The sequence below is a fragment of the Bos taurus genome, chromosome 1 (genome assembly GCF_002263795.3).
Source record: "Bos taurus isolate L1 Dominette 01449 registration number 42190680 breed Hereford chromosome 1, ARS-UCD2.0, whole genome shotgun sequence".
Lineage (NCBI taxonomy): Eukaryota > Metazoa > Chordata > Mammalia > Artiodactyla > Bovidae > Bos > Bos taurus.
This window is the reverse complement of record NC_037328.1, coordinates 109147141-109174489: the sequence shown is the minus strand read 5'-3', so window position 1 is coordinate 109174489 and position 27349 is coordinate 109147141. Positions and strand designations below refer to the sequence as shown.

Sequence of the window (27349 nt, the reverse complement as noted above, 5' to 3'; positions counted from 1 at the left end):
TAAAATTTTATACTATTCTTATTATTCTGTAAATGTCAATGCTAATATTTATTTTTTTAAGGGAACACATTTCTCTATATTTCAATTTTGGTAATATTGTTTATCAAACTACGTATTACTCCTTTTGATTTAAGGAATATTATTTTTAAACAGGATACAGTTTTTTCTCTGTAAGTTTGCTTCATGCAATATAATTTTGACATTGTGTTCTTAAATATGTCTTCATTTTATAGTTCTTATAATGAGAAATTGCTGTATTCCAAACGTTTGTATTTGATGCTAGTTTCTTACTTATTTAGGGCTTCCCAGGTAGTTTCCTAGATAGCTCGTTGGTAAAGAACCCGCGTGCAATGCAGGAGACTCTGGTTCAATCCCTGGGTTGGGAAGATCCCCTGGAGAAGGGAAAGGCTACCCAGTCCAGTATTCTGGCCAGGAGAATTCCATGGACTATATAGTCCATGGGGTCACAAAGAGTCAGACATGACTGAGCGACTTTCACTTTCACTTTCAGGTGGCTCTAGTGGTAAACAATCTGCCTGCCAGTACAGGAGACATAAGAGATGCAGGATGGATCCCTGGGTTGGGAAGATCCACTGGAGGAGGGCATGGCAACCCACTCTAGTATTATTGCCTGGAGAACCCCATGGACAGAGTGGTCTGGCAGGAAAGTTTCTTTTCTAGCTCTGAATAACATTAGTACCATTTACCAATCTTAGATAAACAAAATATTACCAAAATTAAATTATAAAGACTGAAAATAAAAAGTCTATCCTTATTCTTTTCTATATGAAATTAATTGCTTTGGCTTTATGAATATCCTAGTACTTAGAAGAATCTTGAGATCTGGAGTCAGTAGGTCTTAATTTCAATCTGTCCTTTACTAGTAAAAGCAAGTTAGTAAACTACTCTTATTCCCTGGTTTTCTTTATCTTTGAAATATTAATCCTGTATTATAGATTGTTAAAGAAATTAATAAATATAAATATGTTTTAATAAGTGTTTTATCTTGAGCACCAACCATCAAGACTCTTTAGGGATGATAATCACTATGTTTTTAAGAGAATGGTCTTAAGTAGGGGAGAGGGAGAGCTGCTATGGAGTGGGATTTTGTGGGTTAAGAGACTTTAACAATATTGTTAATATTTTATTGGATGTTGGTTCTCATCACTTTGTATATTTGTCTTAAATATTTCTTATTTGTTACTCTCTTCTTATGAAAAACCTATGATTTTTCCATGAAATATCTTAACCAATACAGTGTCTCGCCTTTTTCTATCAAAGGTCACTGGTTACTAGGATACTCTGAAATGTATACTTCATAATTCTGAGACCTGCTAGTCAGAACATCATTTCCTTCTTGCCATTCTAGTTATTTCATGATGCACAAAGTATCATGTTTCTAATGTGTCTGTTAAGTCGATGGCAGAGGTCACAGATTGGGGATTGAATCTGGTTCTGAGAAGAACTGTTTGTTCCACACACTATTTTGTCTTTTAGGTGACTTAAAGTCTTAGGAAAAATCAAGAAATTTGATGACCCTAGACTTGCATTTCTGCATAACAGTGAGTTGTTGCTGAGTTCCAGCAGCTTTGTTTAGCTGGGCCATGGGCTCCACAGTTCTGCACATTTACTCTGTTCCCTCAAAGTGATGTGAGATGTTGTGAAATTGTTATCATAATTATAAATGTTTGTGTTAATTGCTTGACTCATATAGGCAGTTTCCTTTATAACTGTTACAGAGATCATATTCAGTAGATATCAGTTTTATAACTTCATAAAACATACTTACATATCTTTTTTTCCTACAGACATATATAAAATATCCTTTTTGTTTGTCAGCTCCTTCTTCTCTCATTTTCAATCGGTCCTTTCATGTTACCAATTAAATTTTTCTCAAATCTAGTTTTTCCTATCCAACCTTACTATTCCTGCACTACCCCAGGCCCTCATCAGCTCTCACCTGAATTTCTTTAATTGCTCCCTAAATGAACTCCTTGCCTTCTGTTTTGTTCTTTTCAGTTCATCCTCAAATATATTGCTAGAATGATGTATCAGAGTGCAGATCTCATCTCATCACCCCACTGTTTCAAATTCTCCCAAGTCTATCCATCTAATATGGCAGAAGTCAACAGATTTTTCCTTAAAGATCTAGGTAGTAAATATTTTAGACTTTGCCAGCCATAAGTTTCCTACCACAAACAATTGACTCTGCTGCTGTTGAATTGAGCACGAAAGCAACCGTAGACAATACATAAACAAATGAGCATGTCTGTGTTTCAGTAAAACTTGTTTACAAAATCAGGTTTAAACCATAGTTTACTCCCTCTCCCATGATATAAAAGGTTCTCCCTGTCTTCTTTGCCGATGCATCTACCACTTTCCCATCATTTGTCTTATACATTATTCAGAAGCACCATTCAAATTCTTACACCTTTCTGAGCATAACATCTCCTTCCTATATCCAATTATGTAATTATTTTCAGGCTGTTTTGCTACAAATTGCAAAACATTCAAATATATCTTGGAAAATATTAATTCTCAAATGGTAGTATCCTATATAAACATGAAATTATTCAGAAACTTATTGTAAAGTCTTAAGTATTTCAGTTTTTAACAGATCTTTCATAAAAATCATAAGCTTGATACAATCCATGTTATAGTTTGCATACTGTCAATATATATTATCTGAAAATCTCAGAATAAGGTCACTTGTAGGAAAGTATTTTCAACATTATCATCTGTATTGAATCAAAGTTCATTGAGAGAATAATTTTAAGAACATTAACGGGAACTGATAGCAGTAATTCAGATTGTGTCTTATCTTTATCACAGTTACTCCTTTCAAATACTGTGAAGAAAGCAGGAAATATTTGGTTTTAGAATATGATATTTGCCTAAGGTATTGGACTTTAAGTTGATATTTATATAGGTCATTTTGCATGTTTCCATAGAAATAACACAACCTGAGAGTATGTTGTTAAATGTGTTGATTTTGCCTCATTATTAAATTGCCTTTCTTTTGCCTGTTGCTGACTGTACAAGTTGGGTAGTAGATAAAACCTATTCCAGTAAAAAAGAAAAAGAAAGAACTTCATTCTTCACACTTTTCATTATAATCTTCATAATAATGAAAAGTTTGATTCGATTACTAGAGTGAGAAAGTAGATTGGTAGAGCTACTGTGATGGAATTTTGTTAAGGTGTGGGTTGATGTTAATACTGCTATTGTCACGGTCTTTGTAGACCAGGACCTGGGGACTGGAGTTGACGAGAAGAGGGACGCAGGGGACCCAAGTCTTGAATGAAACAAGGGTGCTTTATTTGCAGAAACGCACGTTTATATATCTTCATACAAGGCAGCTTTAGGCAGTAAAAAAATTGAGCAAAAACAAAGCCAAGCAAATAACAATCTTGAAAGGGCCAGAAAGCATTCCATATCCTGAGTAAGAGGGGCATAACTGAATAGATTACCTGTAAGTAAAAGGTCACTGAAGGGAGTCACTGAAAGGAATCCAAGCAGGTACCCTTTCTCATGATCTCAGTCCTAAGAACTTCGTGCAGCTCTGCTTGTTCCTGTTTTCCAGGAACTGATAAGGAATAGAGTCCTTGAGAAGCTGCACACAAAAGAAGAGAATAACATATTGGATCCCTTAAAGTTGAACGTCCCCTGACAGATTATGATAAAGTTCACTAAATTTTCTGATATTCATATAATAATACATTAATTTAAAGCTCTGTTAAAACTGACTTGTATATGTTTTTTATGGTTGACTTTTAGCCACCAGCTGAACAGGCCAAAGCAAGACTGCAATTGGTTCTAGAAGCTGCTGGTAAGTGTAAATAATTAATTTTATTTAAATGAAAAAATGTGAAATAAATCCTAGCATTCTTACAGGTTTATCAAAGAGGAAACTACATATTTTCATATAGCCTCACAAATTTATGACATCTATGTATGGCCATGTGTGCATGCACGCTTAGTCGCTTCAGTCGTGTCTGACTCTTTGCAGCCCTGAGAACTGTAGTCCACCAGGCTTCTCTGTCCTTGGGATTTTCCAGGCATGAATACTGGAGTGAGTTGCCATGTCCTCTTCCAGAGGATCTTCCTGACCCAGGGATCAAACCTGTGTATCCTCTGTCTTCTCAATTGCAAGCAGATTCTTTTACCACTGTGCCACCAGGGAAGTCCCATGTGTGGTCATATTTTAACCTCAAATATATATTGCTACAGTGTAATGGTCCTTTATGTTCTCATTTATAATATTGCTACAATTTTAGTTTGAATTTTGATGAGATCTAGTTTATTGATTTTTGTTTTTTATGGACTATTATTTTAGAGGCATGTTTAAGAAAAACTTTATACTTTTACATTTCAGATTTGAGAATGTGATCTATTTTGATTTAATTGTTGTATAAAGTGTGAGATTTAGATCAAGGTTTCATTCTGAAGGAAATGAGATAAAAGTCATTTAATAATCCTCCAGTTCAGTTCAGTTCAGTTGCTCAGTTGTGTCCGACTCTTTGCAATCCCATGGACTGCAGCACACCAGGTTTCCCTGTCCATCACCAACTCCCAGAGAGTGCTCAAACTCATGTCCATCGAGTCAGTGAAGCCGTCCAGTTGTCTCATCCTCTGTCGTCCCCTTCTCCTCCTGCCTTTGATTTTTTTCCCGGCATCAGGATCTTTTCCAGTGAGTCAGTTCTTCTCATCAGGTGGCTAAAGTATTAGTTTCAGCTTCAGCATGAGTCCTTCCAATGAATATTCAGGACTCATTTCCTTTAGGATTGACTGGTTTGATCTGCTTGCAGTCCAAGGGACTCTCAAGAGTCTTCTCCAACACCACAGTTCAAAAGCATCAGTTCTTCGGCACTCAGCTTTCTTTATTGTCCAATTCTCACATCCATACATGACTACTGGAAAGACCATAGCTTTCACTAGACAGACCTTTGTTAGCAAAGTAATGTCTCTTCTTTTTATATGCTGTCTAGGTTGGTCATAGCTTTTCTTCCAAGGAGCAAGCACCTTTTCATTTCATGTCTGCTGTCACTATCTGCGGTGATTTTGGAGACCAAATGGTCAATACCAAAATCACATTGATTATATTCTTTGCAGCCAAAGACGGAGAAACTCTATACAGTCAGCAAAAACAAGACCAGAAGCTGACTGTGGCTCAGATCATGAATTCCTTATTGCAAAATTCAGACTTAAATTGAAGAAAGTAGGGAAAACCACTAGGCCATTGAGGTATAACTTAAATCAAATCCCTTACAATTATACAATGGAAGTGACTAACAGATTCAAGTGAAAAAATCTGATAGACAGAGTCCCTGAAGAACTATGGATGAGGTTTGTGACATTGTACAGGAGGCAGTGATCAAGACCATCCCCAAGAAAAAGAAATGCAAAAAAGGAAAAATGGTTGTCTGAGGAGGCCTTACAAATAGCTGAGAGAAGAGAAGCAAAAGGCAAAGGAAAAAAGGAAAGATATACCCATCCGAATGTAGAGTTCCAGAGAATAACAAGGAAAGACAAGGAAAGCCTTCCTCAGTGACCAATGCAAAGAAATAGAGGAAAAGGATAGAATAGGAAAGACTAGAGATGTCTTCAAGAAAATTAGAGATACCAAGGAAACATTTCATGTGACGATGGGCATAATAAAGGATAGAAACGGTATGAACCTAACAGAAGCAGAAGATATTAAGAAGAGGTGACAAGAATACACCGAAGAACTATACAAAAAAGATCTTCATGACCCAGATAACTACAGTGGTGTGATCACTCACCTAGAGCCAGACATCCTGGAATGCTAAGTCAAGTGGGCCTTAGGAAACATCACTATGAACAAAGCTAGTGGAGGTGATGGAATTCCAGTTGAGCTACTTCAAATCCTAAAAGATGATGCTGGGAAAGTGCTGCCCTCAATATGCCAGCAAATTTGGAAAATTCAGCAATGGCCACAGGATGGGAAAAGTCAGTTTTCATTCCAATCCCACAGAAAGGCAATGCCAAAGAATGTTCAAACTACCACACAATTGCACTCATCTCACATGCTAGTAAAGTAATGCTCAAAATTCTCCAGGCGAGGGAAACTTCAACAGTACATGAACCGAGTACTTCCAGATGTTCAAGCTGAATTTAGAAAAGGGAGAGGAACCAGAGATCAAATTGCCAACATCCGTTGGATCACCAAAAAAGCAAGAGAGTTCCAGAAAAACATCTACTTCTGCTTTATTGGCTACACCGAAGCCTTTGAGTGTGTAGATCACAATAAACTGTGGAAAATTCTTAAAGAGATGGGAATACCAGACCACCTTACCTGCCTCCTGAGAAATCTGTGTGCATGTCAAGAAGCAACAGTTAGAACCAGACATGGAACAATAGACTGTTTCCAAATTGGGAAAGGAGTACGTCAAGGCTGTATATTGTCACCCTACTTATTTAACTTATATGCAGAGTACATCATGCAAAATGCCGGGCTGGATGAAACACAAGCCAGGAGAAGTATCAATAACCTCAGATATGCAGACGACACCACTCTTATGGCAGAAGGCAAAGAGGAACTAAAGAGCCTCTTGATGAAAGTGAAAGGGGAGCATGAAAAAGCTGGCTTAAAACTCAACATTCAAGAAACTAAAATCATGGTATCTGGTCCTATCACTTCATGCCAAATGATGGGGAAATGATGGAAACAGTGACAAACTTTATTTTCCTGGATTCTGAAATCCTCCAGTTACATTGGACTAGCTCATTGGGCTAGTCTGGATACCATCTAATCTGAAAATCTCATGTGTTTTAGTATCTCAGTTGCACAATAATTTGATTTTAGATTACTTTGATTTTATGATACACAGATTCGTGTAGACACTAAATACTTTACCTTTTTTAAGATAAAAAGATTCATGTTATCTTTTAATTTTTAGTCTTAACGTGCTCTTTTAAAAAATGTTACCTTTAATAAGTTGTTAAGATCAAGAATGAGATAAGGTGTTCCCAAATTTTAGACAGTGGACACTTTGGCTGAGAATATAAGCAGCTAATGCAAGAAATCTTTGAATTAATATGCACGTATGTATTTTCTCAATGAATGATGAAAATATAACTACTATCATTTGGTAGTCTGAAATTACATTTGATGTTAAAACAGAATTCTTATTTCCATTTGCAGACTATGAACTCTATATAGATCTATAAAAAGTAAAAAACTTTAAGAAATATGAAAAAAGAAATATATACTACTTTAGTTATATTAGTTATATATATCTGTTTTAACATCAAAAGTAATTTCAGACTACCAAATGATAGTAGTTATATTTTCATCATTCATTGAGAAAATACATATGTGCATATTAATTCAAAGATTTCTTGCATTAGCTGCTTATATTCTCAGCCAAAGTGTCCACTGTCTAAAATTTGGGAACACCAGTATAAATGATATACTAACTTCATAAATCACTAATTAAAGTAATTTATCATGTAAAAATGAATATTTTGACTATGAATTTCTATACTACTTCATATTATTTGAAAAACCACTTATTTTTATGTATTGATCTTACTCATTTTATCTTTCATTATATAGAAAACATGATACATTAAAATTTTGCTTACTATTAGTTTTTTAAACTTTGATTCTCTTATATATATACTATAGGATAGAGCTAGTTAATATGATTCTCTATTATTTATATACTATATGTTTATTCTTTATTTGCATTTTGCTTTGAAGAAATATTTCCAGTTCATAATTTGGGTATGAAGAAACTCTCGTTTTAAAGGAAAATATTTATGCTGCTTGGTCCAGAAAATACTTGTTTCTATTAACACAAGTATATAGAATTTTATTTGATCGTTTTATACATTTTCTTTATCTTTAAATATGTCTTTGAAGCATATTATAAAACAGACCTGACAATACAAACCTCAGCATATAACTTGCTTATATTGGTCCCTGCTTTCATCCCTCGTTTTTTAATTTAACATTCTAAATTCTATTAAGGATAAAAAGCAAGGTTCTATAATTTGACAAACATTCAAAATATTATGACAGTTTTCAAATTAAAAAACTTACATTGGCCCCTATAGGCAAAGGACAGACCTTAGCTAGATGTAGCATTATTTATTAATCATTTTCTTCTTATTGAACATTTGTGTTGTCTCTACTTTGCCTCTTATCCATAACACTGTGATGTATATCCTGTTACAAATTTTGTTTTTCATATTTTAAATTATGTTTTTGAAACTGATTGCTATAGAAATGAGTATGAAGTTAGAGGCTATTATTAATAATATTTAGAGTGGCTTTTTATACATTTTTGCTAAATTATTTTACAAAAGGATTATTCTACTTTTCATACTGCTTAAGAAACCATTTACCAGATTTTGGTGTTTAATGCCAGGTCCATGACTGTGTTGGTTTATAACATGAAATAACATATTAATATACTTCTTTGAAAAACATCCATTACTGTTATTAATGACAACTTGTGACCTTGGAGAGGGGAAGCAGATGGATGGATAGGAGAGTACTAAGTTGATATAGAACATAACATCAAAGTTCTAGATAACTGTTTCAGTGGTGAATTAAGGTGTTCATTGAATTAAAAATCAATATATTAATAAGTAGGAGGGAATAAGAAGAACTTGAGCTCAGTCTAGTAAGGCTTGTGGAAAAGACTAGCCTAGTCCTAAGACTGAGATAGCTGGATAACAAAGCCTGGTAGCTCCCATTCTCTCTCATTGGAGTTTACTTGAGTTCCCATGGAAAACACCCTCAACTTTGGGGCCTTAAAATTGGATATCAGGAAGAACTTGAGGCTGTATGCTAGATTCTTGAGCCAAGATTTATTTCAGCCTTATAGTTAACATAATCTCCTAGATAGAGTTCATATGTAGAAATCCTGCTAAGTCTTTTACTCTAATTGTGGGTCTCAGAAGAAAGTTTAATATATAACCATTGCATTGTTATTGATTTATTAGTGAATAGTAATAATGATCTTGGTTTGGATTTAAAATATATTTAGAACAATTGGCAATAATTATTAATGGTACGATTTTGAAAGACGTGTGTGAGTAGAATAGCATTCAGACTTCCTAGGTGGTTCAGTTGTAAAGAATCCACTTGCCAATGGAGGAAACAGAGGAGACATGGATTCAGTTCCTGGGTCAGGAAGAGCCCCTGGAGGAGGAAATGACAACCCACTCCGGTAGTCTTGCCTGGGAAATTCCGTGAATGGAGGAGCATGGTGGGCTACGGTCCATAGCATCACAAAGAGTTGGACACTGAGCGACTGAGCACGAGATGAATGTGAAAAGAATATTAATTAAAATATAATCACAGTAATCACAGGGGTGTCTTGTGTGTTGTACCAAACATAAATTTGAAGTCAGAGATATTATTGTAGTTGTTATGATCATATTTTGTATGTACTAAACTGTTAACATTTTTATTCTTTGCTATGCTGAATCTTCAGATTTAGGTGGATTCTTTTCTCATATTCATAGCTAAAATGCAATTGAAATTAAGTTTCATGTCTCTTGTTTAACTTTTAATTTGAAGGTGATGTGAAGTTAAAGTTACATCTAAGGAGTTTTCTTTTTGTTTTTTCAAATGCAGTAGGATTCAAAAGCTTGTAAAACTATATAAATTGGTAAGATTGAATCTTTAAATTATAATCAGCTAATGATTTACTCTGTGATACTGAGTAAATCCAATTAAAAATCCTCTTGGCCATGATTTCTTTCTTTCATTTTAAAAATTGTGTTACATTCTCTTCTTCATTAAGATTGGTTCATTAAGATATTTTTCCCACTGCCAACTCCTTAGTCTAGACACCAAACAATCTACCCAAAGGTTAATCGTTACCTCCTAACTGATCTCTTGCTTCAATTCTGTTGCTTCTTTAGAGAGGGTGATGGATAATAGAAGGATTCCAAGCCTGTTTCCACTACTCACTCATTCTGTGACCTTCAGTAGTCTAATGTTTATTTAGCCAAAACAGGGTTTTTATTTAATGCAATATGGCAGTTGTGCCTATTTTCTAGTTCACACTTTTTAAAAATAATTTATTGAAAAGAATCTCACATCATATACAATTAAATATAATTTGTTTAAATTGCCAATTCAATGGCATTAAATACATTCACAAAGCTATATAACCTCCTAGTTTAAAAACATTTCCTAAGAAAAACCTCTCACTTAATAGACAGTTTTTCTCCACTCTTATTACCCCCAGCTCCTGGCAGTTGCCGACCTGCCCTCCATCTCTATGGATTTATCTATTCTGAATATTTCATATAAATAGAATCATACAGTGTTTGACCTTGTATGTCTAGCCTCTTTTATTTAGCATAATGTTTTGGAGGTATATCCATGTTGTAGCATGTGTCAGTATTTTATTCCTTTCCATGACTGAATAATAAACAAATGTTATATATACCATTTGTTTATCCATTCATATATTGATGGACATTGGGGTTTTATTCTACCTTTTGGCTATTGTGAACAATAAAGCATATGAATGTACTTGTCCAAGAACCTGTTTGGAATTTTGCGTGGTGTACACCTAGGAGAGTGATTATGTGAGGTCATTTGGTAAGTCTTTGTCTAATGTTTGTAAATCCACCAAACTTTTCCATGGCAGCTGAAAAGTTACATCCTCACCAGTAGTATAAAAGCCACCCCCCGCCCCGCCACCGCCATTGTCTCAACTAGACCATGAAGCATATTTAAGTTACGTGTTTGAAAATGTGTAGGTTTGAAAATTTCTCTATACCTTATTTCCTAGTCTGTAAAGGGGGGAGTTGATAACTACCATATAGGGTTGTTGTGAAGATAAGTGAAGTACCTAGCCCAGAGTCTGGTAAGTGGTCACCAGCAGAAAATTTTTACTTCTTTCTTACTTCTTGTGAGGGCCATTGCTAGGTGATTCTTCCTCAGCTACCACTTGGTCATGCTGCTCCTTTGCTCAGAATTATTCACTAGCTCTAGTTGCTTATAAGATCAATTTTACACTTCCTATTTAAGGTCCCAAGGTCTGTATGGTAGATTCACAGACTTTTCAAACATTTGTCTTAAAATTCATTTTTATACTTCTTCTCATTATTCTTCAAGTTACTCATGTTCTTTTCTACCTGGAAGTTTTTGCTTGTGATTTTTCCTCCTCTAGAAATCTCTTCTTCTTCCTCTTTCCATCTCTAAGCACTTCAGTATTCATCTCAAATAACATTTCCACATGACTTCCCAGACCATTTCAGCACAAAATCTTTCTGTTCTCCTTTGAATTCTTTTTCTCTTTATCTGTGCACACCATTCATATTGATATTTACTCACATACTGCTGATATAATATTTGTTTCATGAGTATTAGACTTATTTTCCCAATGAAATACAACATTTTAAGGTCAGGAACTATGTCTAAAACTTCTGAATCTTTCCCAGGACTTCTTACAATGCCTATAATGAGTGGTACTATACCAAATAGAATTCCAGCTATTAATCTTTGGTGTATTAGTTTGTGAAATAACGTTCTGAATAACTGCAAATTAAGCCTTTGGATGCTGGTGTGCTCATTTAAACCATTGTTTGGTGGATTTTAAATAAATAAATTAAGAAGTTCCCTGGTTTCAAAAGTAGAAGATATATGGCAATAATCTAACTTTTTAATCTTAAATGCTAAGGTACTACATGACAGAAGAGATAATGAAACATGATTATCCCACATAATCATGTGGAGGAAGAAGGAAGATAATGAGTTTACCTAAATATGTCTCAATCTCTTTTGCTGTCACTGTTGTTTGACTTGTTAGCACCAATCCAAACATTATTTTATTTTTCACAAAAACACAACATCATCTAATGCCAGGTATGCTCATAGGTCTGAAGGAGAATTTAGAGGATAGACTTTTCCAAAACAGAAATATTTTCATCACTGAAAAAAAATGACACTTTTCACATTAGTTTTAAGACATAAATTTCTCAAAAAATCTCATTAATATTTTACTTTTAATAGAATTATTGACATTGCAACCTTTAAAATTATATCTCTAATTTTATAAGAGAAATGGAAATTACTTTAATGCATGTATGGTAAATTGTGTTTATCATAAAATTTCTGTGTAATATTTTATTTTCTGAATATCTTCAACCCTTTTTATTGTGCTTCATAGTTTTCAAAGCACTTTTATAATTCTTTTATCATTTGACTCACATCACTGCATGGAGAGCTAATTAACTCTATTTCACAAATATCCTGAAAGCTTAAATGACTTGTAGAAGATCATATAGCTAATAGATGAGTAAACCAGGACTGAAATCCCGTGATTTCTGATTCCCTAGCTATTTTTGTCCATAGATTAAATCCCTGCATTATGTTGAGAGAAAGAAGGGTGATAGAAAAATTACCAAATACATTATCTAGTTTTGTTAGACATAATGCTATAATTACCTCACAATAAAATATTTTCAGTCCTCAAGCAAGCCTTTGATTCTGAAATCAGTTGTTTGTTAATTGATAATGCAAAAAGATTAAAGTTTTAGTCAGAATAAGTTCTTTTCCTTAATAGGATGCTTATAGTAACTATAGGCAGAGAAGGCAATGGCAACCCACTCCAGTACTCTTGCCTGGCAAATCCCATGGATGGAGGAGCCTGGTAGCCTGCAGTCCATGGGGTCGCTGGGAGTCAGACACGACTGAACGACTTCACTTTCACTTTTCACTTTCACGCATTGGAGAAGGAAATGGCAACCCACTCCAGTGTTCTTGCCTGGAGAATCCCAGGGACAGGGGAGTCTGCCGTCTATGGAGTCGCACAGAGTCGGGTACAACTGAAGCAACTTAGCGGCAGCAGCAGTTAACTATAGGGCTTCCCAGGTGGCCCTAGTAGTAAAGACCCACCTGCCAATGCAGGAGACGTAAGAGACATGGTTTCAGTCCCTGGGTCAGGAACATCCCCTGAAGGAGGGCATAGCAACCCTCTCCAGTATTCTTACCTGGAGAACCCCATGGACAGAGGAGCCTGGCAGGTTATAGTTCCTAGGGGTGCAAAAAGTTAGACACAACCGAAGCAACTTAGCATGCATGCATGCATAGTAGCTATATTTCTGATAACTTTGAAAAAACTGAGGGCAATGTTCTAGGATTACCAATGTTTTAGTCTTCACCCTAACTATGGACATGCATTTCAGTGACCCTTATGATAGAAGCTAATTAGGTATTATAAAACACAGAGTTACACACATATGAACACTGTATTGAGGAAAGTTGTTTTTAGGAATAAGCCAAAAGCTCCTCACTCATCCCAGTTCTTCTGTGTGTTAACCTTGGATTTTCTTCTGTTAATTATCCATTATGTACCTGGAAGCCAAGTCCTAACCCTTTCTCTTCATAACCATGTAATCTTGGAAGTCCCAATACTTCTCTGAAGTCCAGTCTAGATTTAAATATTTGTAGTTCTGAGAATTACAAACGAGATTGCCATGACAATGTTGTACTGTTTCTGCCAAGCATAGAAAGTCATTCTGCCACCCTCATTTAAAGTTAACAGAGGTTTTGCTCCATAGGATTCTGACCACTGATCTCTGACTCCAATAAATAGATGGATTTATTGTGAGAAAGACTTTCAGGTACAGCAAACCTAAAAATCAGAGCAAGTGATTTAAAACACTTCTATGTTGTATAAATAGTTTTCAGACTTCTCTTCTCCCCATGTAGGCTTCTGCTTGGTAGACTAGATTCATATCCAGCTTCATCCACCAGCTAACTTTGTGAGCTTGAGCAAAGGGGAACCTTTGCTCTTCTTTATTTTCTTGTCTATGAAATGGAGACATTAATAATACATAACTAATGGGGTTGTTATATACTTTGAATGTGTTAACATTTGTAAAACACTTAGGACAGTGCCTGGTATGTAGTAATCATTCAGTAAATGTTAGCAATTATATGAAAGGCAGTATAGAATGATGGTCACATTCTTAAGCCTGTGTACTATTCCCAGATCCATTATTTACTGATGAAACCATGGGAAAATTGTTCAAGTTTGCTGAACCTCATTTTTTTCATTTAAGAAATGGGAATAAAAATATGTACCTTTAGAGTTTTATCAAAATTAAAGAAATTAATATAATAAAGTGTTTAGAACAGTCAACATATCACTGAACATTCTATAAACATTAGCCCAAAGGAGTGGGAGTAGTTTTTTTATGGCATCACCAGAATGGCATTATGAGGTAATTGAAGAAGAAATATTGAGCCAAGCATTCTCCTTGTACCAGCATATATATAGTTAGAAGAAGTTATCAAAAATTAAGAATTTATGTGCATTTTAAAAGAAACAAATGTATAAAACCTTAAATAGTTTTATTGGCTTGGGCATTGATTAAAATCTTTTTTTCATCAAATTAGTTTCTGCAAAATCATATTTCTTGAGAAATTCTACATAAAATTTAATAGCTTTAATGCCAAATCTAATTGATAGTGTTAACTCCCAGTTTCCAATAATGAGCATGATTCTGAGTTTTGTGTTAATTAAAAATGATACTAGTACTTCCTAAAAGAATTAAGTAAATTGCATTTTAAAAATATATTACTTGTTTTAGCATCAATTACACATTTATATTTGAATGACCATTATTTATCCCTAATAATATTTAATAAGAAGAAAGCTATCAGTTAGAGTCTAACAATATCACAGCAACTTGCCATGTTTGAGCAGATGTTAAGCAGACAGTAGTTGAATGTTAATTTTGAGAGAGTGGTATGTTTAAGCCTAGCTGAAGTATGTTGCATGTGGGCTTTCTAGACTCGAGTACAATGCTGGGTCTCTGAGGAGAATTTTAAAGCTAAAACTCTTTCTTTTGGGTTCTCTATATGGACTCTCTCAAGTCAGTATAAAGCAGATCATCCCTAGGCTAAAGCCCTTCAGCTTTTGTTATTGGGCTCTGTAGACCTGTAATTAGGCCTCCTGGCAGGCCTTGCAGGCCAGTTAATGGTCATATGGAGTTTCTGTGAGGCAGACTGGCTTTGTATAAATCCTGGGTAGGAATATGTTTATGGGTCACTTCCTACCAGGACTGTGCTTTGTCCTTATGCCCTGCGGGCTGACAGGGAGCAGGTTCCCTTGACCATGGACTGTTCAGTTTGCAACTCAAAATCTACTCCACTAATCCCCAGTGTAAACAGAGGATTTAGAAGGGCTTCTGTCACTTACAGTTGCCAATTCACTTGGGTGTCTGTGAATTTATTTTTCCCCAGACTTCATTATTGAAAGACTGACAAATGTATAACATTTGGATGTTTGCTTGTATATCAAGTATGCGGTTTCTTTTTCAGTGGTTTTAGAATCCTGGTAAATAATCTACCTAACACAGAATTATGTGTGAGTTTTTTTTTTTTAATTAAGCTCCCTTTAATATTTAAGCCATTAAAACTTTGAAATGTTAACCAACATTTTCCTATAAGGGAAATTATAGGTCTGTTTTTATGAGTAAATAACATTATATAAAAAAATTACCCAAAAAGTCATTAATAGATTTCAGATAAGTCAAAGAAATAATTAATTTAAAACTTCTATACTATACATTTTAGGTTAAGTAAAAATTTCATTTTAGTTCCACTTAAATTGTTTGTATCTGAGAGGTTTGAAAATAGGAATATCAGATAAGTATATAAAATTGCTCAATAAATACGCATTTCATGAAGTATTTAAAGAAGAATGCCATTTATTGAGCATCTACTATGTGGAAAGCATGTTTATTCATTTTCATGTATTATAAATATTTTAAATAATTGATCCATGTTTCCTAGCCTAGCAAAATGTTTGGATTTTAAGAAAGTCATGATTGAGATTTCTTTTGTTTTCCATTTTATTTAATCTTTTACTTCATTGTTTGTTTTTTTCTCTTTGCTTGAATTATATTAAGATTTGGTTCTAAAATATGTAATTTCTGAGTGTGATTTGCAAAGAACTTTCGCCTGTCTTCCTATAAGCAAATTTTCTTTTCAGGGAAATCAAACGATGGATACTTTCCCAGGTCTCAACTAGTAAATCAGTGCTCAGTATTTTGCATTTTGTGATGTAAAAATGGTTCATGACAGATGTGGCTGAAAAGACCACATACGTAGACTGTATGATTTTAGTCTGGTGGAACTAATAGGATCACTCATTACATTTTAGACCCTGGGGTTTCTTTTTTCTTTCATTAAAAAAAAAAAAAAAAACTGTTTAAATAGAGTGGTCCTTTTTGTGTGTGAGTACAGCATCTTCCCCTAAATTTATGAAGAGTTGATGATTACAAACCCTCTTCCAAAAAAGCTTTTAATATTTATTTAATGTTAACTTATTTTTAATTGTTCTATCATCCCATAAAAATTAAGATTTTGTTCAATTTTTATAAAGAATTTCTTTTAATTATATATAGCAAAACTAGAAAATACATTCCTTAGAGAATCTAAGAACTGTGAATTAAATAGTCATATATTAGAAATACATTTTTCAAATATTATAAAATTTTAAAAGTATGGAAATAATGACAACTAAAAGGCATCACAAGGTAGAAATTCTTGATGTTCACTTACAACTAGGAGAATCATAGCACAAAATATATTTATTGAAGTAGAAATATATTTATGATCTATTTTGGAATTCAAAAACCGGAGATTCCTGAACAGTATGAAGCCTCTGATCTTGTTTTAATTTTGACCAACGGTTCATTATTATATTGAAAAATACCTTGTTGATTTACATCAAAATGCTTATGGTGATTATAGTTTCTAGATGGTGAGGTTAAGGTGTTTTTGTTTTAATTGGCTTGTCTTTATTTTATAATTGTAGCTGTGAATAAAACCTAAAGAGATGTAGAAAAGATTTAATTTAAACACCTTAAAATTCCCCCCCACCATTTAGTATGAAATTTGCTAAGTTGTGCCAAATACGTAGAATTGTGTGACTACCACCAAAGTTTTTAATAAAGGACATTCATATTACTCCAAAAAACTCCTTTTACACCTTTGAAGTCAGTTCTCTCTTCTCTTCTCGGACTTTAGCAACCACTAATCTTCTTTATGTCCCTATGGTTTTGTTATTTTCAAAATGCCATATAAGTGGAATCATACAGTATGTAGACTTTTGTGTCACTAGTCTTTCACTTGGCATAATGCTTTTTAGATTTGTACATATTTTTGTGAGCATCAGTTAGTTCTCTTTATTGCTGAGTAGTATTCCATTGTAGTAGTATTCCATTGTCTATATCAGTTTGCTTATGCATTTAGTACTTGGTGGACAGAGAGGTTGTTTGCAGTTTGTTTTTGTAAGTAAAACTTTTATGGACGTTTGAATATAAGTCTGTGTGAACACATAGTTTCATTTCTCTTGAGTAAATACTTAGAGTGGAATTCCTTGGTTAATAATAAATATAGGTTTCTTCCCTGGTGGCTCAGAGGTTAAGCGTTTGCCTGGAAAGACCCAGGTTCAATCCCTGGGTCGGGAAGATCCCCTGGAGAAGGAAATGGCAACCCACTCCAGTACTCTTGCCTGGAGAATCCCATGGAGGGAGGAGTCTGGTAGGCTACAGTCCATGGGGTTGCAAAGAGTCAGACACGACTGAGCGACTTCACTTCACTTCATAGGTCTAACTTTAATCCCAAACTGTTTTCCAAAGTGAGTGTACCATTCTTTGTTTCCACTGCAAAGTATGAAAGTCCCATTTGTTCCCCATCCTTAACATCACTTGATGGTGTTGTTTTTTGTTTTTCTTCTGTTTAGTTTCAGCTATTTAATTAAATGTGTTATACTTCATTGACTTTAGTGTGCTTTCCTATGGTGAATAATGAGATTGGGCATCTTTTGTAAAATCATTTGTCATTTGTGTACTTTTGTAAGGTATCTGCTTTTATCTCTTGCCCATTTTTAAAAGGAATTGCTTGTATTATTGGCTTGTAGAGTTATTTTTATGTTCTGAATACATATCAGATATGTAGTTTGTCAGTATTTTCTCATTGTCTATAACTTGGCTATTTTCTTTTTTAAATTAATTAATTAGTTAATTTAATTAAACCGTGGAAATTGAAACTGAAACAAAAAATCTAATGTTCACAATGTGGGATCTTAGTTCCCCAGCCAAGGATTGAACCCAGTCCCTTGGCAGTGAGAGCATGGAGTCCTAACAGCTGGACTGCCAGGGAATTCCTTTGGCTGTTTTCTAAACAATGTGTTTTTTTTTTTAATTAATTATTTACATATAGTGCATTACACCCTGTTAAGGGACAGTTCTTTGATTTTTGACAAATGGAAGCAATTGTGTAACAACACCCAGCATCAAGATGTAGAACAATTCTATCATCTCTTATACTATCCCCATTTCCCTTTGTTGTAAACTCTTCCTTACCACCAATGTGTTGAATTTCAGTTTATCTGTTTTTTTCTTTTATATAGTGTGCTTTTAATGTCATATCTAAAAAATTTTTGCCTAACCAAAGAACACAAAGATTTGCTTTTATTAATATGTTTTGTTCTAGAATTTTCATAGTTCAGATTTTACATTTAGATCTATAATCCATTTAAAATTAATTTTTGTATATGCTGTGGGTTGAGGTTCTTTTTTTTGCATATGGGTATCTAATGGTCTCAGTATCATTTGCTATTAAGATAGTTTCCCTCAGCTGAATTATCTTCGTACCTTTGTAAAATATGATTTGACCACATATAACTAGATCTGTTTTGGGTTTGGGTTAGGGTTAGGTTTTATTCTATTCCATTGGTCTGTATGTCTATCCGTTTTTGACAATACCACATTTCCATGATTACTCTAACTCTTTGTTAACTCTTGAAATGTGGACTTTACAAATCAGTTTGGAGAGAATGGACATATTAACAGTATTGAATCTTCTACCCATGAACATGGTACAGCTCTCTACCTCCAGTTCTTCTTTGATTTCTTTCATTAGTTATGTAGTTTTTGGCATATTGATCTTGCATGTATTTTGTTAGACTTATTCCTAAGTGTTTTATGTTTTGGGGTACCATTGTGAACATTAGATTTTTTGTTTCAGTTTCAATTTCCAGTTGTTCATTGATAGTATATAAAATACAATTCCATTTTGAATAATAAATTTATATCCTATAATTTTGTTAAACTCTGTGGATTTTTTATATACGATTCTTTGAAATTTTCTACATAGGCAATCATATCATCTATGACTAAGGCAAGCTTTTTTTTTTCCTTTCAAATCTGAGTGCCTTTCTTTCTTGTTCTTGCTTTATCACTTTAGCTGGGCCCTCCAGCCACAATTTTGAATAGAAGTGGTGAGACTGGCTGTCCTTCACTTGTTCCTAATCTTAGGCAGAGGGTATTTAGTCTTTTACCATTGAGCAGGACGTAAACTGTAGAGTAGATGCCCTTTTCAAATTGGAGGATTATTCTTCTATTCCTAGTTTGCTTGGAGTTTTTATCGGGAATGAATGTTTAATTTTGTCAAATACCATTTCAGCATTTTTTGAGATGATCATATTTTCTTTCTTAGTAGTGATATGTTGAATTCCATTGGTTGATTTCAAATGTTAAACCAATCTTATTTAGTTTCCTGGGATAAACACCATTTGGACATGATGTTGTTGTTGCTGTTGATGTTCAGTCACAGGGTTGTGTCTGACTCTTTGCGACCCTGTGAACTGATTGTAGCACGCCAGGTTCCCTGTCCTTCAAATCTCCCAGAGTTTGCTCAAAGTGATATCCATTGAGTTGGTGATGCCATCCAACCATCTCATCCTCTGTCTCCCTCTTCTCCTTTTTGCTTCAGTCTTTTCCAGCATCAGGATGTTTTCCAATGAGTTGGCTTCGCATCAGGTGGCCAAAGTATTGGAGCGTCAGCTTCAGCATCAGTCCTTCCAATGAATATTCAGAGTTGATTTCCTTTAGGATTGACTAGTTTGCCCTCCTTGCTGTCCAAGGGACTCTCAAGAGTCTTCTCCAGCACCACAGTTTGAAAGCTTCAGTTCTTGGGTGCTCAGCCTTCTTTATGGTTCAACTCTCACATCCGTGTGTGACTACTGGAAAAACCATGGCTTTGACTATATGGACCTTTGTCAGCAAAGTGATTCTTTTTATATTCTGTTGTTACTAGATTTTTCGGAAATTTTGTTTTATATGTGTTAACTTGATTCATAGCACTTATAAATACTTTATTAGAATTATTTACACACATGATTCCCTCTATTAAGTAATAAGCCCCTCTAGGTAAGGGCTACCAACTCTGTATTTCCCAGTAGCTAGCAAAATACCCTGGTATTTATTAGAAGCCTTTGTTTATTAATAGGTGGTTGGATAAATGAATGATGTCACTGGTAGCATTTGTAAATGTGCATTTATATACCATTGAAGTTAAATCTTAAGCTGGGAGTTAAAAATAAGTTTAGATTCTTTTTATTCCTGAAAATGGTGAATATGTGGTTAAATAGTCATTTCTCCAACATTTTTCAATAGTACTTTGCTCATTGTTCACCATTATTCTGGGAATAATAATGGAAGATACTGCTAACACTTTATGATTACTTGTTCCTATAAGAAAACACTGAAGCAGCATAATTATATGCACATTGATAATACTGTTTTCTTCCTTGTGACTATAGGGTGAATAGGTTGGTTATCCCAGTACTCAAGTGGATTGGGTGTTTTACTCTTTGGTTGTGAACGAGTAGAGGTACATATTATCTGTACAGCTCATTTCAATTTGTCCTATTTGGATGTGATGCAATTCACAAAATATCCTAAACCAGGGCTAGCTTCCTATGGAGCTATCATTTAACTTAGAATTTGTAGGTGGGTAGATTTACACATGTAGAGAGGTAGAGTGTGACAAAAGAAAAATGGGAGGAGAGGAAAGAAAATCTAGGATGTCCCTCTATGTTTGCTCCCCCAGTCCCCATCCCTCAGGCAGAAAGGAAAGCTCATCTCCAGATATCTGGACCTATAGTTTTTAACCAAGTATACCAGATTTTCCTCTATAGCAAATCCTGATATAGAAAGGATCAATCAGACTTTTTGGGAAATTTTATACCATGCAGAATCTCCAGGCTAGTGTTGTAGGGAAAGAAAGCTTTCCTCTCCCCTTCTAGGTTCTCCTGTCTGCTTAAATTGATATGAGACATTTATTATTGATACACATGTTCTCTCGTGTACATACGAGAACACATGGCTGGTGCACTGGGATGACCCTGAGGGGTGGGATGGGGAGGAAGGTGGGAGGGGGGTTCAGGATGGGGAACATATGTACACCCGTGGCTGATTCATGTCAATGTATGGCAAAAACAACTACAGTATTGTAAAGTAATTAGCCTCCAATTAAAAAACAAAAAAGAGAACACATGAGATGGTCATAAAGCCCCACATATGCAAAAAGTTCATAAGCAGAAAGGTAAAAGACATATGTGCCATCCTGAGTTAAGGAATAGGCTAGGGACTTGAGGCTTCCAAGGACAGTAGGGTCATTCACAAGACAATATGAAGAGGAAATAATTGAAATGCTTTTAAATCTTTGCCCTGCCACATAGATGGTTTCACATTTAGATAAAATTTATCTCCCATAGCAACTCTCTTCTGGGTAAAATCCTCTTTTAATTTCTTCTAGGTAATTAAGAGAGAGGCAGTAGTTTCTCTTGAACCTACAGGGTTTTGATTGCCGTTAGCTCAAACCACACACACACACAGAGACAAACACTTAGTTGCTCAGTCATGTCCAACTCTTTGCAACGCTATGGACTGTAACCTGCCAAGCTCCTCTGTCCGTGGTATTCTCCAGGCAAGAATACTTAAACAGGTTGCCATGCCCTCCTCCAGGGAATCTTCCTGACCCAGGGATTAAACTCACATCTCCTGTGGCTCCTGCATTGCAGGTAGATTCTTTACTGCTAAGCCATCAGGGAAACCCAGTAATGTATATATGTCAATCCTAATCTCCCAATTCATTCCTCCTCCCCATTCCCTAGTAACTATAAATTTGTTTCCTATATCCATGACTCTACTTCTGTTTGGTAAATAAGTCCATTTGTACCCTCTGTTTTTAGATCCCACATGTAAGAGATATCATATGGTATTTGTCTTTCTGTGTCTAACTTATTTCACTCAGTATGACAATATCTGGGTTCATCCATGTTGCCACAAGTAGCATGATCCTCTTCTTTTTTATTGCTGACTAATATTCCATTATATATATGTACCTTATCTATCCATTCCTTAGTTGATAGTCAGTTACATTGTTTCTGTGTCATGACTATTATAAATTGTGTTACAATAAACATTAGGGTACACATATCTTTTTGAATTATGGTTTTTTTTTCCCAAGTATATGCCCAGGAGTGGGATTGTTGGATCATATGGTAGTTCACATGGCCCACAGCCTGGTCTAATTCAATGTAACTATGAACCATGGCGTGTAGGGCCACCCAAGACAGACAGGTCATGGTAGAGAGTTCTGACAAAATGTGGTCCACTGGAGAAGGGAATGGCAAACCACTTCAGTATTCATGCCTTGAGAACCCCATGAACAGTATGAAAAGGCAAAAAGATAGGACACTGAAAGATGAACTCGCCAGATTGGTAGGTGTCCAGTATGCTACTGGAGATCAGTGGAGAAATAACTCCAGAAAGAATGAAAAGAAAAAGCCAAAGCAAAAACAACACCCAGCTGTGGATGTGACTGGTGATGGAAGCAAGGTCCTATCCTGTAAAGAGCAATGTTGCATAAGAACCTGGAATGTCAGGTCCATGAATCAAGGCAAATTGGAAGTGGTGAAACAGAGAGTGAACGTTGACATTTTAGGAATCAGCGAACTAAAATGGACTGGAATGGGTGAATTGAACTCAGATGATTGTTATACCTACTACTGTGGGCAAGAATCCCTTAGAAGAAATGGAGTAGCCATCATAGTCAACAAAAGAGTCCAAAATGCAGTACTTGGATGCAATCTCAAAAAAGCAACAATGATCTCTGTTCATTTCCAGGGTAAACTATTCAATATCACAGTAATCCAAGTTTATGCCCCGATCAGTAATGCTGAAGAAGCTGAACAGTTCTATGAAGAGCTACAAGACCTTTTAGAATTAACACCCAAAAAAGATGTCCTTTTCACTAAAAGTAGGAATGCAAAAGTAGGAAGTCAGGAAATCCCTGGAGTAACAGACAAATTTGGCCTTGGAGTACAAAACGAACCAGAGCAAAAGCTAATAGAGTTCTGCCAAGAGAATGCAATGGCCATAGCAAACATCTTCCAACAACACAAGAGATGATTCTACACATGGACATCACTGGATGGTCAACAACGAAATCAGATTGATTATATTCTTTGCAGCCAAAGATGGAGCAGCTCTGTACAGTCAGCAAAAACAAGACTGGGAGCTGACTGTGGCTCAAATCATGAACTCCTTATTACCAAATTCAAACTTAAATTGAGGAAAGTAGGGAAAACCACTAGACCAATCAGGTATGATCTAAATCAAATCCCTAACGATTAAACAGTGGAAGTGAGAAATAGATTTAAGGGACAAGATCTGATAGACAGAGTGCCTGATGAACTATGAATGGAGGTTCATGATATTGTATAGGAGGAGGTTCAAGACCATCTGCCAAAAAAAGAAATGCAGAAAAGCAAAATGGCTGTCTGAGGAGGCCTTACAAATAGCTGTGAAAAGAAGAGAAGCAAAAGGCAAAGGAGAAAAGGAAAGTTATACCCATTTGATTGCAGAGTTCCAAAGAATAGCAAGGAGAGATAAGAAAGCCTTCCTCACTGATCAGTGCAAAGAAATAGAGGAAACAATACAATGGGAAAGACTGGAGAACTCGTCAAGAAAATTCGAGATACGAAGGGAAGATTTCATGCAAAGATGGGTTCTGTAAAGGACAGAAATGGTACAGACCTAACAGAAGCAGAAGATATTAAGAAGAGTTGGCAAGAATACACAGAAGATCTGTACAAAAAAGATCTTCACGACCCAGATAATCACGATAATGTGATCACTCACCTAGAGCCAGACATCCTGGAATGTGAAGTCAAGTGAGCCTTAGGAAGCATCACTATGAACAAAGCTAGTGGAGGTGATGGAATTCCAGTTGAGTTACTTCAAATCCTAAAAGATGATGCTGTGAAAGTGCTGCACTCAATATGCCAGCAAATTTGGAAAACTCAGCAGTAGCCACAGAGTTGGAAAAGGTCAGTTTTCATTCCAGTCCCAAAGAAAGGCAATGCCAAAGAATGCTCAAGCTACCGCAAAATTGCAGTCATCTCACATACTAGCAAAATAATGCTCAAAATTCTCCAAGCCAGGCTTCAGCAATACATTAATTGTGAACTTCCAGATGTTGAAGCTGGATTTAGAAAGGGCAGAGGAACCAGAGATCAAATTGCCAACATCCGCTGGATCATTGAAAAGGCAAGGGAGTTCCCTAAAAATATCTATTTCTGCTTTATTGACTATGCCAAAGCCTTTGACTGTGTGGATCACAATAAACTGTGGAAAATTCTGAAAGAGATGGGAATACCAGACCACCTGACCTGCCTCTTGAGAAATCTGTATGCAGGTCAGGAAGCAACAGTTAGAACTGAACATGGAACAACAAGACTGGTTCCAAATAGGAAAAGGAGTACGTCAAGGCTGTATATTGTCACCCTGCTTATTTAACTTCTATGCAGAGTACATCATGAGAAACGCTGGGCTGGAGGAAGCACAACCTGGAATCAAGATTCCCAGGAGAAATATCAATAACCTCAGATATGCAGATGACACTACCCTTATGGCAGAAAGTGAAGAAGAATTAAAGAGCCTCTTGATGAAAGTGAAAGAAGAGAGTGAAAAAGTTGGCTTAAAGCTCAACATTCAAAAAACTAAGATAATGGCACCTGGTCCCATCACTTCATGGAAAATAGATGGAGAAACAGTGGAAACAGTGGCTGACTTTATTTTTGGGGGGTCCAAAATCACTGCAGATGGTGATTGCAGCCATGAAATTAAAAGACACTTACTCCTTGGAAGAAAAGTTATGACCAACCTAGACAGCATATTGAAAAGAAGAGACATTACTTTGTCAACAAAGGTCCATCTAGTCAAGGCTGTGGTTTTTCCAGTGGTCATGTATGGATGTGAGAGTTGGACTCTAAAGAAAGCTGAGTGCCAAAGAATTGATGCTTTTGAACTGTGGTGTTGGAGATCCAGCTAATTCATCTTAAAGGAAATCAGTCCTGAATATTCATTGGATGGACTGATGTTGAAGGTGAAACTCCAGTACTTTGGCCACCTGATGTGAAGAACTGACTCACTGGAAAAGACCCTGATGCTGGGAAAGATTGAAGGCAAGAGAAGGGGATGCCATAGGATGGGATGGTTGGGTGGCATCACCGACTCAATGAACATGAGTTTGAGTAAACTCTGGGAGTTGGTGATGGATAGGGATGCCTGGCATGCTGCAGTCCATGGGGTCACAAAGAGTCAGACACAGCTGAGCAACTGAACTGAACTGATGGTAGTTCTTTTTTTAGTTCTTTAAGGAACCTCCATACTGTCTTCATAGTGGCTGTAGTTAATTTTACTTAACTATATTCTTTTTATTCATCTTTCATTGTTTTTAAGCTTAAAGAAATTCCTACAGTTAGGCAAACTCAGGTTACAGACATAGTCCTCCAGACTGCCCAATCTGTTCAAGACTTCTGATCCCAATGGAGTTCCAGAGGTTTTTCTCTGATTTGATGATATTTCACCAGAAAGAAAGACTTAGAAAAGTCATTGAAAGCTATTATTCTCATGGTCACATTTATTAACAGGGAAATGATGCAAATTAGAACCAGCCAATGGAAGAAGCACACAGGACCAAGTCTAGGAGGATTCTAAAGGAAGTTCCTATCTTCCTCAGGATGTGTAACCATCTGGCATCAGTGTGTGACATAATCTTTGTGTATTAACAGCCAGGAAACTCACCTGTTTCAGTGTCTAGAGATTTTATCCAGTCATTATTGCATTACATAATTGATTGATTCATTGCTTATTTGGTTGAATTCAATCTCCAGCCTTACCCTCTTTCAAAGGTTAGGCTGACATGGCCCAGAGCCCAAACTCTCTAATTGAATAACTGGTCTTTTTGGCACAGCCAGCCCCCTTAGTAATACTGTTGGCTAAGGCTGGCTCCACCCTTAGTAACCATACGATATTTACCTTGTAAATATCAGAATTGTTCTGATAGGCCCCCTGTGAAGCCATTGTTGTTTTACATCTCATATTTTACTTAATGTTTCAGTGTTCATTATGATGCTCTAAGTTATCAAGGAAAGGATGAAGGGATTTCAACAATACTCTGTTTAAGAAGTGAAAATCAAGCAAAAGGCTGTATATGTTGACTAATAAAGAAGGATGTCTATGAAATTATTAAAGGGGGGGAGCACCATGCAGAAGCAAAGTAAAAGATGATGACAAGTATGTATTTTTGTAATTCATGTGCATGCATATACTTTGATATGTTTAAAATGAATGGGTATGGAAAAAGCCAAAGCCTTGGAAAAATATCCACCACACTGTGATGAGGAAGAGAGTAATAGTAGTGGTTGTGTGCCTTTATTTTTACTTTTCTATATTCATTTGATTTTTAAAATTTTTTTCTTTTACAATAGAAAACTTTAAAGACAGTATATAAATTTATAATGCATTGTAGAAACATACTAATCAGAAACAAGTAATTTACATAATAGAAGTTTAACAGGTTAGCTCTAGAGATTTAAATCATGAAACTGCATTCCCCAGAGGTACAGGTACTTGGGAATGCCTTTTTATAATATATTTAATATTAAAAAAAACTTGATGGAATGTATTCTGTAAGTGAGAAGTGTTTATAAATGTTGTTCAATCACTCAGTCGTGTCCGACTCTTTGCGACCCCATGGACTGCACCATGCCAGGCTTCCCTGTCCATCACCAACTCCTGGAGCTTGTTCAAACTCATGTCCGTGGAGTTGGTGATGCCATCCATCCATCTCGTCCTCTGTCATCCCCTTCTCCTCCTCCCTTCAATCTTTCCCAGCATCAGGGTCTTTTCAAATGAGTCAGTTCTTTGCATCAGATAGCCAACATATTGGAGCTTCAGCTTCAACATCATTTCTTCCATTGTATATTCAGGGTTGATTTCCTTTAGGATGGACTGGTTTGATCTCCTTGAAGTCCGAGAGACTCTCAGGTCTTCTTCAGCACCACAGTTCAAAAGCATTAGTTTTTCATCACTCAGCCTTCTTTATGGTCCAGCTCTCACGTCCATTCGTGACTACTGGAAAAAACCAAAGCTTTGATTGTACAGACCTTTGTCAGCAAAATAATGTCTCTGTTTTTTA

The 27349-nt window shown here is 35.7% G+C and overlaps 1 protein-coding gene across 2 annotated transcripts in view; it reads left to right on the top strand.

Moving 5' to 3' along the window:
- The window catches only part of RSRC1 (arginine and serine rich coiled-coil 1), a 447324-nt gene that overhangs the window by 239313 nt on the left and 180662 nt on the right, over positions 1-27349 (top strand). For both annotated transcript variants that reach the window (XM_059876265.1, NM_001075404.1), the window contains exon 6: positions 3778-3829. In XM_059876265.1, the coding sequence (XP_059732248.1) occupies positions 3778-3829 (52 nt within the window). The remainder of the gene's footprint in view (positions 1-3777; positions 3830-27349) is intronic.